The sequence below is a fragment of the Coffea eugenioides genome, chromosome 6 (assembly GCF_003713205.1).
Source record: "Coffea eugenioides isolate CCC68of chromosome 6, Ceug_1.0, whole genome shotgun sequence".
In the NCBI taxonomy this organism is placed as follows: domain Eukaryota; kingdom Viridiplantae; phylum Streptophyta; class Magnoliopsida; order Gentianales; family Rubiaceae; genus Coffea; species Coffea eugenioides.
In genome coordinates this window covers 49535606-49550231 of record NC_040040.1, presented here as the reverse complement: position 1 = coordinate 49550231, position 14626 = coordinate 49535606, and the positions used below count along the sequence as shown (strand labels likewise).

General features: G+C 34.6%; 1 protein-coding gene across 2 annotated transcripts; it reads right to left on the bottom strand.

Annotated features, from left to right (window-relative positions):
• Positions 1-4188: 4188 nt before the first annotated feature.
• Positions 4189-12877, bottom strand: LOC113775919 (ethanolamine-phosphate cytidylyltransferase-like). Of its 2 annotated transcripts, none has more exons than XM_027320971.1 (10): positions 12810-12877; positions 11596-12031; positions 9471-9706; positions 9012-9190; positions 7972-8043; positions 6778-6845; positions 6444-6564; positions 5628-5693; positions 5421-5543; positions 4189-4680 (listed from the first exon to the last, which is right to left on the bottom strand). In XM_027320971.1, the coding sequence occupies exons 2-10, from the start codon at positions 11946-11948 to the stop codon at positions 4609-4611; spliced, it is 1290 nt and encodes a 429-aa protein (XP_027176772.1). In that variant the 5' UTR covers positions 11949-12031; positions 12810-12877; the 3' UTR covers positions 4189-4608. The 2 variants fall into 2 exon arrangements, with proteins under 2 accessions (XP_027176772.1, XP_027176771.1); XM_027320970.1 differs by lacking the exon at positions 12810-12877 and adding an exon at positions 12448-12665.
• Positions 12878-14626: the final 1749 nt, after the last annotated feature.

Genomic DNA, 14626 nt, shown 5'->3' with positions numbered 1-14626 from the left:
CCCTTTAAACCCCGTTAACTAAAGACTCAAAACTCCTCAAAATCTATAATCTCACAGACATTCTTGATAGGTTTCCTTCTAAACCTACTAAGCCATTAACCCTTCAAAATCTTCAAAATGAAATTGATCTTCTGAAAGAAGATATCAGAGCAATCAAAGCTAAGCAAGAACTTGACAGCCTTGTTCTTCAAAACCTAGTACCAGCTGAAGAACTTACCAATTCAAACACTCAGGATGTCACTAAGTTCTTAAACTAATTATCTAAGAAAACCAAGAAAGATAAAGACCACTTGGTCCAAATTCGATTACTAATTAGCAATAATTATGTAATCGAAACTGAAGTCTTATTTGATACTGGAGCAGACCAAAGGTCTATTCTTGGAAACCTTGTTCCACCCAATTCTTTGAAAAAATCAAGGAAGGGTTTAGGGGAGTCAATGGCTCTAAATTTGAAGTCAGTTTCAAACTGTCAGATGTTCAAATCCAATTCTCCTCCTTATCCATCCCAGACACCTTTTTCTAGCCAAAAAAATTAACTAACAATGTTATATTAGGAATATCTTTTATTCGCCAATTAATTCCTTAACTAACCACAGATAAGGGCATAATATCTCAATTCCTTGATCCTAATGCCCTCCTACCTTTCTCCAAACTATTAAAACTAACAACTTCTATTTTGCAGGAAGATGACAAGCTCAGTATCCAAAAAAATCAGCAACTGGATCCCAACCAAACTTGCTGATGATACAATCTTGCATATTTCGAAAAACTACTATTCTTACAAACAGGAATGCAGAGAAGACATAATCAGATACTTTGATGTTGTATTCTACAACACAGAAACTGGTGATCGAATCCCTCCACACCTTAGATATAAGCATGACAACTTTGCGGCAAAACCAACAAACTATACAATCCGAATCCTGAAAGATCAAAGCTTCATGAAACGAAGAAAAATTCAGAGGTTAATCCTTAACAAACATTGGCTTAAGGAATGGAGAATACAAATACTTGAATATGACGAAATGATTCAGGAAACAAAACAAAAATTATCAGCAACCATTTGCTAAATACACAAACAGATGCTTCTAAGGACATTCAAACTAACTCAACCAGAACAACAAAATAAAAACTATAGCACCGAAGTCACTATAGCTGTCTGGCAAGTTACCGTGCAAACACGACAACAAAAAGACAAACTGTACATTGTAGCGGTACTGTACATTACAACAAACAGTAAAAATAACTGTAACGAGTACTGTAACAACACGAAAAAATTTGCTATAAGTACCCCTCAATCCTAACACAAAAACACACAACTTCTCTACACTTCAACTTCTCTTTCTAAATTAAAGAATTCTCTCCTCTTTCTCTCTAGAATACAAACTAGTTTTTAGATTTTAGATTTTAAATTTAGGAGCAAGCTTTAATCAAGATCAAGCATGCTTCTCAAACTTTGTAAGTCCTCTTACAAACTTTTATATTCAATCTAATTCTCTTAAATGGTCAGTTAAACCGCCTGATATTCATATTCATTTACTTGTTTTATTTATTCCGTTTATACTAACAATTCATGGCCGGTTATACCGCCTGATCTAACTTACTAACTTGTTTTTATATTTTGTTTATATATGATTGATTCTACCACTTAAACTAACAATTTAACTAGTGACAGTCCGACTACAACCCATTTCCTAACTCTATACATACATACATGTATATATATATATATATATGTTTGTATGTACGTATATATGTATATGTATATGTACACACACTTTTCCTTCTATAATGCATAATACATGCACAATTTTGCATGGTGAGAATGATGGCTATTTGTAGCTATAAAATTTAATACAAAAAGTTAAAAGAGAAACACCATTCTATTATGAGAATACTCTCCATTTACTCTAATAACCTGAAATAAAGAATTTAAGTAAATAGAAATATTGAGGCAATGTTTTGAAACTCGAACCATTAATTGAACTGGTGAGATGTTCGGATTGTGGTTCAATCAATCGGATTGGTTCACCCTAATTTAATGAATTCTTTTAAAAATAAATTATATAAATATACGTGCACAAAATAAGGCATTTTAATGGACCAATTTAAGATTTTATCTGATAAAAAGTTTAATATTTTCAAAGAACTTGGATTTTCACAAATAAATTTTTAAATTATAAGTTTAAACAAATAAAATTTACCTCAATTGTATCTACTAAAAAATAATCTTAAATCCTACCCAAAAACACCATATTATTCTAAAATTAAACAAAATTCATGTCTATGAGAATTGGAAATTGTGAGTTTAAACTTTAAACCATGTCTTTAGGAATTAAACATTTCAAATTTGTTAAATAAAAAAAAATAAAGAAACTTGAAGCCTGGAGGAAGTCAAGAAACTTGATAAGAGGCAAAATGTGAGAAAAAAGTGAACGGATTTTGCACCTAGTGGTTAGTTTTTAGAGTTAAGAAGAACCTATTCTTTTTTTTTTCAGTTTAATAGATAAAAACAAAAAAATTGCCGGCCTAACGGTTTCATTTCAATTCGAGTGATTTGCATGGTTCACACAATCGTCACCGGTTCTTAAGTCTAATCAATCCAAAGTATGAACCGAACTATAGCCATGGTCTGTTCGCAATCCGACCGATCAAACCTGGGTTTAAAAACAATGCCTTAAGGGGATTTCAGATTTTTCTCACCCTTTAATGAAGTGGCAACTTTGTAACATCCATGTTACATACTTTGATATGTTGACATGTGTACTCTTTAAATTATTACAATTATTCTTCTAATTAAATTGAATACTTAAGAAGGATCCATGTCAATGCATGAGGATGTGTAACATGGTGTTACACATTAGCGTGTTACAGAAGAGCCATAGCAGACTTGGACTTGGGAGGAGGTTAAGATGTAGGCTTCTGATGATGGAAAAAGCAAAAGCATATGTCTCACACAAAAGTTAAATTAGACTCAAAACACTGCAATCTCGCTCCTTCGTAAATCCAATTTTGACTCGCATGAAATTGTACCTATCAAACCCGATTGCGGGGGGCTGTTAATGGAATTTCACCAAGATCTTTGGCTAAAAAAGCAGCAGCAGCAGTTAGGTCTTCTTGTTTTTTATTCTTGCCCCTCTTTTTTAGAACCCCTTCTTAGGGCATCCATAGTGGTTTACATTCTTTAGAGTGTAATCCACATGTCACGTTAGCATTTTACTTTCTCTTCTTTTATTATACTCCCACTCTCAATGAATTACACTCTACAAGGTATAATAGCATAGGTTCATAATTAAATCAAATATTTATTTTAATAATGCACAACTCATATCCCATAAATGAATAAAATATTTCTTTTACCTTTTGGATTTTTTATTTTCTAAAAAATAATATTATTAATTTCTAAGTTTGAACAATATATCTTTTTTTATCTCTCAAAAATAATAATATATTGTTATTTTTTGAAAAATAATTATGTAATTATTTAACAAATATGTGATATCTCAAATGCGAAGATATCATAATAATCCATACTTAATTATATGAACGTTGCTAACTTTAACTTGCTGGTAAAAATTTTGTCTGTTGCAGCTTCAAAAAAATTTGTTCGTTGCTGACACTGGACCACTATTACACGCATCATCAGAATGATACGTATAATGGGCTCGTATACCTCCCATGACACTCCGTTGCAGATGATCTTATGGATGATTGAAATATACAAAGGCGAAATTGATCTCTTTAGAATAGTGAGATGCGTGTAATGGACCCGTATACCTCCCATGATATTCCGCTGCAGATGCTTTTATGGATGATTGAAAATTTGAAATATACAAAGGCAAGATTGATCTCTTTAGTACAGTGGGAGATAGCCTCCATCTGTACAAATTTCAAGAAAGAGTGCCAGTTGAACGTGTTTTCCTATTTGCAAAGGGTCAATGCCCTATTATGCTCGTACAATGCAAAGGACCATTAGGCATTGGATTGAGCTTCTCCTAGGCTTTCCTGATAGCCCTATTCTCTATGGAAGCCTAGGTGTATGAAACGGACCTTACTCAGGATTCAGCTCTCATCTGTAGCCAAATAGTCTGATTCAGTTGCATAATTCCAGTATCATTGATGATTAATGCTTTTTCTCACCGGAAGGAAAAAAAATAGCAATGAAAGAAAAGGATGAATGCAAGGAAAAACATCACAACTCCATCCTGCAAAAATTTTGATTATATGCTCCACCGCTGGGAACTAAATTAACATTCAGGTACAGTCAAGTAGCAATGGAAATAAATATTGCTACTTTAATGATATGCCTTCGTAAGAAATACAACTAATTGGGATACTTCATTTCTCAAATTATACATAACTCACGTAGCAATGTATCCAAGGTTAGTAGTTGATGGCTGACGAACTGCGCCCTAATCTAAGAGTTGTTAAATACAGGAACAGGAATGGTATACTGCTTTTCTAACTAATTTTCTTTTCTATGTCTTGTTCTTTTCCCTCTTCTACATACCCTTCAAGAGCAAATGGCCTGAGTTCTATCGTGAATGGCATCAGTGTCACTCCTGTCGTGGAGCTGTCAAAGGAAGCTATCTACATGATCAAGCTACTTCAGTCTCCCGAAACATATTTCTTTTCTTCATAGTATTTCTTCTCGCTTGCTTCTTTCTTTGCATTCCGTTTCTGAAAAGGGAAATGGCATGAAGCTCGTGAGTCAGAGAAAAAACCATAAATAGAAGATCACAACAATAACTGGCTCATGAGATACAATGTCAATCTCCAAAAAGTCTCTAACGACAGCAAGGGACAAATTTATTATTCAATTTCCCTCCTAATTGGCTCTGTGAGCAGCAACTAATAAATGGCGAAGCCTTCAATGACAGGAGGAAAGGAACAAAGTCTTTAATGACGAGATCCAACAGCCAAGAAATGACTCTTCGGTATGGCCTGTTGACAGCAATAGCCAGATTGTTAAGAAGTTACATGTACAAAAAGAACTTGTCATTAGTTCTTTGACCAGCTGCAACCAGAGAGGAAAGCGGAAGAATTGCCTCCATAAGTTCCGTTACCCTATTCTCCTCATAATCCAAACTCTCTCTCTCTCTCAAACATACACAAAGACGTGTGCATGCTTGCCAACACCCTATTCTCTTTGCAACTGAAAGTCTCTCTCTCTCATGCGCATGCACACAGGAATAGATTTTTGGGGAAAGTAAAAGATCTTCCATGGACCAATTTTCCTTCTTTCTCTTCATTCTTTTGCCTTTTCTTTCTTCATTTTTACTCCGCTTCTTAATTAAAAGGTGAAACAGAATCCAGTATTACCTTAGGAAAAGATGCAAAATCTAATGATTCAGCATATGTCATGAAATAACTTGGAAAGAATCTTAAAGCCATGCATGTGAAGAAGCAAAAGTAAGTACCACATAAATTTCATGATTGGCAATTATCCTTTGGGCTACTGAACTTGTAGTGATAGTTTTTGGGCTCTCAAGCACCCGAAAGATTCCCATGCTTTTGGGAACTGCATATGGATCAGATTTTCCCTGCATGAGGAAAATATTCTCCTAAGATATCATTATCAAACAGAAGTTGGCAAATACCACATTGCACATACTGAATGTACTCACATTCAATGCAGAGCTGCTCTCAGCAACTGTCCCGTGCACAACAAAAGATATGTTGAAAGTCTTGATCTAATCACGTAAACAAGATAGTTAATAGCTAATAAACTCATCAATAACAATGCCGTGAAGGTAAGTATCCAACAGAAAGTAAACAAGATTAGCAAGCCTTGACAAAATAGATTGGGGTAATAAATAAGCTAAGATGAATAAGAGCAGGTTGGAATAACAATGGAGCTAAAATTAACGAGATAGTAAGCACTGACTCAGAGACCAACTAGTCTCCAAATATCCTTCATATTAGTTCTGTTGATAAATAGTATCTATTTCTTGCAAAATGAAAACTGAAATAGGATACAAACACTTGACAATCTTTGTGTTGCAGCATATTTTGAAAATCACTTGGAAATTGGACATTAGAATTTCAACTAAGCCAATGCTCCTCTAATCTTTAAGAAAAGAATAGCACACATCAACTGCACATAACATTTGAAAAGCAAAAGAGCGGGAAGGAGTAGCAAAAAGGGATGTTCAGCATTCTAACATGTAAATATTCATCTAAACAAATCATTATTGACTCTTGACGGATAAAGAACTGTGATTTCTTGCATGCTTGAATTATTCGTGGTTTGTTCACGTCTTTAATGTTGACAATCACCACAATAAACTAAATCATGCTCAGACTTTTAAATCAGATCAATAGAGATGGGTTCTCATCTTTTCTGTTGTTTGATAAGAGTGTCACTTTTAAAACACGTAATGGCTACAGATGTCTGATGGTTTAGCTACAGGGTCCTCCAGAGAATGTAAAGCAAAACATACCATGTCATTTGTTACTTCCCATGGCGCACCAATGATGACCTCATCCACATAGCGGCAAGACAGCACACTAAGACTACGCTCATGCAGATTCATAAGTGGAAAATGACTTCCTCGAAGTTCACTGCAGGATACAATGGTAGATCTCCAATATCAAAGTATTGTTTTTCATTAAATAAAATTTCGGAAAGTAGAGTATTCTAATTACATATTGTCCTCATTAGAAGAAAGGGATATGATAATGGTCAAGATGCCATCAAAACCCCCCTTTATCATTCATTCTGAACCAATATCTGTTTTTATGGATAGCAAAGCAATTTATGATGATTAAACTTACCTAACAGTCTGGTCCGAGTAAATACCAACTAAAAGGAACTCTCCAAGTTGCCTGGCAGTCTTGAGAATCTGTACATGCAGAAAGAGAAGCTCAAACTTTAGAATTGATTGAGTAGGAAATATGATACAGGACAAATCCTGACAGATAGAAATAGTCTCTTTTTCTTTTTGTTTTTTTTGGTTGGCACAATAGTTTCTGTTCTTACCTACTCCTACTCTATCCTAAGGGGGAGGGGTGGGCCCAAATGGGCCAAGGAAGAACCCGGAGGGAACTGAACAACCACCGGACCAAACGGGTGCCTTTGCACCTGCTGATGGAACTTCCAGAAAATCCTGGAGATGAATGCAAGTCAAGGGATTCGATCCCTTGACCTGCACCCAAGCAGAGCCTCAAAGCTCTCCCTGTCCCTGGTGGCCAACTACTCTAAAGGTAGTTGGACAGATATAAATAGTCAAGAAATGAGAAATACAAGTCTATCTAGTTGGGCACCCTACCTAACATGTGAATCATAAAATCTAATCTGGTGAATAAATTACTGACACAAATTGTCCATTACAGTTTCAGTTGCTCTGCTCACTTAGTAAATTAGAGAACCACATTGTAGAATAGTCTATTAAACCTGAAGCTTCATATCTTGCAGGATTGCGAATCTAACAATACTGAAGGATGATAACATTCAAGTCATCTTAGCCAAACATTAACCAATCTGTTTTTTCCCGGCAGCATAGTCCAAAATATTAATCAACAGCTTCATGGTTTCATCAACAGTTGTCCTAGCATCTAAAACTGAACCACAGAGGACACATACAAATACATTCTCTACAACAGTACCCAATGAGATTTTAGTGATTTTAATCTTACTTTTGAAATCAATATGACCCTGGCTTGAATGATAAACGAAATAGAGATTACTCTGCTGAAAAAGATCTCAAATTAGTGCAAATGATGAGAATAATTCCTTCATGGAGCATCCTGACTAAGTTGATCAAATAAAATGGAAGGCTGCTGAATAACTCCCAAAATAGCACTTCTCAGTTGCAGCAGCCAAAATGGAAAAGGGACTACTGGTATGCTACCAGAGAAGTTTTACAAGACAGGAGTAAAATCCAGAATCAAAAAATACATGCAGACAGATACTTGCAAATAAAATTATGCAAGTAAAAGATGCAGGCTCCTTTTGGACTAGGGATTTACCTCGACATGGCCAGCATGAAAAAGATCAAAGGCTCCATCAATGTATACCACACGGTCATTAGGTCCAGGTCCCTAAAATTAAATATTATAAAAAGAATGTACTAAGTTACTGAAGTACAGAGACCACTATAAACAGATTGCAGACAGAACAGAGAGAAGCCTGAATTCCCATAATCAATGGATGTGACATGTTCAAGCTATATTGCCCAAAAGAAAAGACACTGTTCCTTGCCATAATGGTTCAGCTCCTATTAGTATCCATAGTACAAGTCAAATCCTAGATGATGATGTATAAGAAGGCAGGCCCCCTCTTCATCAAAATAAATGATCTTTTCGCAGATACAACACATTGAAAAATGAATTTAAAAATTAACCAAATTTGCCTGACTTAGAGGCAACTAAAAGAGCCGCATAAGAAAATATATAACCTACAGAAAAGTGGGCTAGTCCAACCAATCTTACTATCTGCTGATTTCACAGTCACACTGGAGAACATGAAGGAATATCTGCAGTTCACCCATCTAAAGAAATTTTAGTCATTAACTTCATATTAGTTTGCAATTATTCTCATATCTGCAGGAAAGATACTAGCGTCATACTATCTAGAATACAGCTAGAAGTGATGAGTTAAATAACAACTCCCTTAATACTAGCGTCATACTATCATGAACTTAATTTACTTAACACAAAAAAGTTGTTGCCTTTGTAAGTTCAAATGGTTTTCTAACATACTGGGTTTATATTGTCTTTCTAGCTATGGGCACTTATAAATTACCCCATCACTGAAGAAAGCTATTGTCCTTCATTTGATTTAAGCTTTCATCCTCGGTGGTTTGACCACACCATTCTTTTTGTGGTCATAGCTTGATAAACCTTACCATGTTTTTATCTTTGCATTGTTTCTTGAGCTATTTCAATTTGGTAATAAATATGTATTTAAGCAAGTAAACAAGTCAAAGATAACTCTGTGAACTGTAAAGAGAAACACTACTATGCATCAGTGAAGTGTGATAACAATTGAGGCACAAGAATGGCTGTACCTTGCCGTTCGAAAATTGAACTATTCTTCTGGAGGTAGGAAGAAATTGGGATACATAGCCAACCTTGGCCTGACCTGCTTGGACGGGGATTTCTTTTGCATTATTTGATTTTTCAGTGTCAGATAATATGAAGCCATCTTCAAGAACTTTAACAGCCTTAGCAGATGCAAGTATCCTCCCTATAGTTGGACAGATATCAGAGTTACGAAATATTTAGTTGGGGTAACTCATAAATGGTACAGTTAAAATATTGACTTTTTTATTTGAAAAAGCAAATAAATATTTGAAACTGTTGCACTTATTTGGGCAAAGCAATCAAGGGTGCAGTTAATATTGACCAAGAAAAACAAAACAAAATGCATATAGGACAATTTAGCCAAACCTTATGAATGACTAATCAATTTCAGGAAATAGTTGGCCATGACACTGATAGACACAGAAGGTATAGAAGAACAGTACCTACAATATCCGTGCTGGAGACTCCTTCAGTACGTTTGATTTGCTTGTAGCGACCTACTTTCTTAGCCAGAGCATAAGCATCAGTTCCATCTGGAAGCAAGCAAGGATCATCACCGTGAATGATGTAGTCAATTTTATGTTTGTTGAATAACTGGTTCATAAACTCTTCAGTGATTGCATAAGGAGCCTTGACAATAACTTCATCCACCCACTTCAAACCACTTACAAGGGCTAGCCTGGAAATGACTTCAAATTAGCTAGCTCACCACAAATTCAACAATCATCTGCATAATAATACTATGGAGTGATAAGTAGTCCAGGAAAATATAAAACATAACTGACATTAATTTCCAGGGTCTGTGATGTAAGTTCCAAAAATCATCTAGTGCTATACAAATACATCACTTTAAGTCCTCTTATATAGAACAAGTCCTTATTTTTGTTAATTCTCCCAACTCCCCTCCAACTAAACAGAACACTCAGTTATTGATCCTTGCACATATCTTACCCACAGCAAAATAAAATTGTTCTTCGCCCGGCTTCTAGTTTGTTGCAAACCACAAGTTATGCGATACAGCAAATTGTTTACAAATATTACCTGATCTCTATTGTTAGTTCCCCCATTTTGCTCAGTCAAGAAGAATTTGAAAATAAATCTTTCCAGGACATCATTGACAGCTAAAACATGTTAAATCCTCATCAGTATCCATCATGAGAAACTTAAGAAGAAGGTATTCAACCATTTCTGGCAGTGCAAAAGGTTGCTTACCAACTTTTAATCTACAATCGGATAATTATGTAATTGTGAACAACTAAAATAAGAGACATAATAACCTGAAGTACAGCATGTCCACTTATGTGTATGTTACGCAAGTTAGTGAGTCTAAAAATTCTATTTTGGGTGTTCTGGAGTTAGTTTACACGTTTGAATACCTTTGTGAGTCGAGAATTTGATAAGCCAATCTTCAATTTGAATACCTTATGTGTATGTTACGCAAGTTAGTGAGTCTAAAAATTCTATTTTGGGTGTTCTGGAGTTAGTTTACACGTTTGAATACCTTTGTGAGTCGAGAATTTGATAAGCCAATCTTCAATTTATTGTTATTATCCAAACTTCTTTACTGAAATCTAAAAAGGAGAAGGCATGAATGAAGTGAAGAAATAGCTGGATCCAGCAAGATTCCCTGAGGACTTGGTAAGCAAATGAAATAGCTAGGCCATTCAAAGGAGCCACCCCTTTCTAAGGCACACTATTAACTTAAAGGTAGATAGATAATCAATAGCTAAGAATCCTAATGCATTATTCTCCTGTAGTAATGGTAACCTCCAGAAGTGTCCTAGGTCAGATCAGACAGTTTAGCTCTGGAAAAAGCTTAGAAATGAATTTGTCACTACCTATTTTCTTTCTGTCTTAATATTTCTCGTCACTTTTCCCTTCTCTTTCTTCCCCCTCTGTTATACTTTCTCGCGTACGAAAATTATAAACTGAAGCAAATGAAAAGAAGAGGATGCAGGTATAGGAGAGATGTCAAGATCGTATATTTTTCTCTGAAACCTATACCTCACAATTTCAAAATTTCCAAGTTGCTTATCTTGCATAATGGCTTAAGGAACTCAAAATGGTCGTATACTTTCTCGCGTACAAAAATTATAAACTGAAGCAAATGAAAAGAAGAGGACGCAGGTATAGGAGAGATGTCAAGATCGTATATTTTTCTCTGAAACCTATACCTCACAATTTCAAAATTTCCAAGTTGCTTATCTTGCATAATGGCTTAAAGAACTCAAAATGGTCTGTTTTGGATGCATCTACCTTGAACGTTACTATGTTAGTTCCAATCTTCAACATCTCAATTGGTATCAAAAGCATCCAGGTTGATAATCAACCAACGTACTACGCCAACTCCGCAAATAAATATATTTGCGTGACATAAAATACACTATTTTAATCAACAAAGTGGAGTATGATACATACACCAAAAAAAGTGTGGAAAGCTAGCAGACAACATGTCTGCAAAGAGGTTTTAGTTTTAGAAAATTGTCGAAGCATTTGAAAGATAAATGGTAAATAATAAAATTTTCACAAACAGATATGCAACAAGAAGAACAATATACGCACTCATACCTCTCCTCCATTGACAAGACAGGAGGACCCTTATTGGCTACAATCTCCTCATCACTCACAACTCCAACAACCAGTTCATCTCCCAAAGCCTTCGCTTGCCTCAACGCATTTGCATGGCCATAATGCATGAGATCAAAGCAACCATCCATATAAACACGAACTGGTTTCTTTCCGCGTGTCTTCTTATGAAAGATCCCAAAACCAGGCAACAAATATGGCAAAGTAGGAACACTAATCCCACCAAAATAGCTTGTAGATAACCCAAGCAAAGCAGCAGTTAACATTATCCCACCAAACAAATGGGGATAATAATACATCCCCTCCCACATCCAATTATTACTTTCGAAATCCATTATAACCTCCTCACCCTTTATTTCAGGAGTTCCTTGAAGGTCTATTTATTTGTATTTATACACTACAAGAGAAGACACAAACCCTGCAATCAAAACCAAAAATAACAGGACACAAATTAATCAAATCCCGAATTATCCATAAAGCAAATACAATTAGATCGAAATCGCAAAAGGGCTCGCTAATATTGGCCAAACAGGCTTGGATCAGACATGGGTATCATAAATTACGAGAAAAAAATATTTTGAGGCGAAAATAGACAGGAATATCTCTAGAAAAAAACACACAAAACTTATGTGACTTTTTTACAGAAAAAAGTCATAAATCATGAACCAAAAAACCCAATAATTCAGAAACAAAAATTTAAAGATGTATAATCTTGAACTTTTATAAAGATCAAGATTTGAGCCAACCAACCCAAATTTCAACATAAATTAGCAAATGCAAATCTAAATACAAACTATGCAACAAATGCATACTTGAACATCCACTTTAATTCACCTTTTATCTTCAAATCCAGCTGGAAAACCTGCAAGTGACTTCCAAAAACACAACTTTTTCGACTTGTATCCTTAAAATTTCGAAAATTACAAACAGAAATGATGCAGAACGAGTAAGCAATGATCAACACGAGATTCACACGGAAAATGGGGAAAAGGGTTATCCCTAAACGCGTGTTTTGAAAGAGATATTTATATGACCAAGAGAAAAGAGAAGAAAGAATGGAGGTCTTTTCACGTAAACACAGAACATTTAAAGAATTTTCAAGAAAAGGACACGCAACCACACACAAAAGATGTGATGTCACACCGCCTTGAAATTCACGAAGCAAAATGGGAATTTTGTCAGATCGAAATCTTTACCTTTCTCCAACCAGGTGTTTGTGCCTTCTCCCTCTCTCTCTCTCGCTCTGTTCTGAGAGGAAGGAGATGTGTGAATCAGGGAGTTGGGACCCCTTTGAACGACAATCTTTGGTGGTAATTTAACAAATGCCCTTCAACTTTTTCATTTTTATTGTTTCCAATTTTATGGAGTACTTTAAACTTTTTTAGATCTCCTTTATGACCCTGATTTTATGTTTCCTTTTTATAACTTTTTCTTGTTTATGGTATTTTGAAAATAGAGAGGGGGGTTGTGAGAATGAAACCTTTTATTTCTTGTGTTAATTGTTTTAAAAGTAATGGAAGATTAGTGATTATAGCTTAAATTTGTCTTGGATTGTAAGTTTTTTTTTGTTTTGGATAGGATTGCAAATGTTTAAAATTACATAAATAGGGATAATTTTATTTTGGCCCTCTAAAATGATTAAAAATATTGGTTTGGTCCCTTAAACTGAAAATGTCTCAATGTAATCCCCCAAGGTGGCAAGATATTTTAATATGGTCCCTTCAATCCAAAGTAGCATAAAATTTGAATTTGAATCTCCAAATTGAGAATACTATTCCAATTTCATCCTCCAAGCAATTACATGATTGACTAATCATGGAACAATCAAGCAACAAAAAAGTTAAAATCATGTTAGGTTATGCATTTATTCTGCTAATAGCGCTTTTCTTCTCTCATAAATTTATTATTGAACTAGAATGTGTAGTTTTTTTTTTCTTTTGTACGACCTCCATAGCATTTGCTATTGAAATCACAAGTCACTTCAAAAGCTCTAGTACACATATCACTAAAGAAATTAAGGTGAGAAAGTTTTGTGTAAAATAATTAAAATTACTTTTTTTTTATTTCCTCTTGTTGCAGTTAAATCCTTCAAAAGCTAGCCAATTGTTAATTCCTTTAACAATGTAACCTTCGAAGACCAACTTTAGAAAGTTTGTTGCTAGTTTGGACGACCAAAATAAGACACTTTCAGTTTAAGAGATCATATTGAGACAGTTCCCGCTTTGGAGGACCAAATAAAAAAATTTTCAGTTGGAGGACCACTTGAAATCTTGAATCACTTTCAAGGAGGTCGAACGAAGCATTAGTCAATTCATAAACTTTTGGTCAATTCAAAAACTTGTTGAGGAGAACGAAGTCGTGCGTCCATGTGGACGTTTATGTTGTTAATGAGAAGCCATGGTACTTCTATTTTGATCCTCCAAAGCCTTTTCTCGTTAATTTGAAACAAGGCTTGACGTTAACATTCAACTATCTTAATATTGTTGACCTGTATACTCTTGTACGTGTTAATTTTGTCATTTTTGACTTGATCGCGTCATTTCAAATTTTAAATAACTTTGATCTTTGACGTTTTGAACATTGTGAGTTTAGATAGAAGTTTATTTGAAATATTATTTGAAATAATTATTATTATATTTTTTACGATATAATATATATGAGACCAAAAAAAAGTAATTTAAAAAATATGAAAAAATATATTTGTAATGCAAGCAAATAATTTTTGTTCAAGTAATGCCTATCCAAACCCACCTAGAAGATATAGTGAGACTCCAGTTCATAATCTTTAAATTTTTTTGGGTGTCAACCTTGATTGTTTTGCCAATAGATAAGAACTCACTAGATCAACAAATGTCTGATTGTAGTAAATTTTTATAATTAGCGCAAATCTTGATTTGACAATATTTATTTATGATCGCACAGTAGTTTGATTTTTTTTTAATATTTCTCTACAATTTATCATTTGAAATTTCTTCTGGACTTTCATGTATATTTTAGTACTAGTGATGGCTAT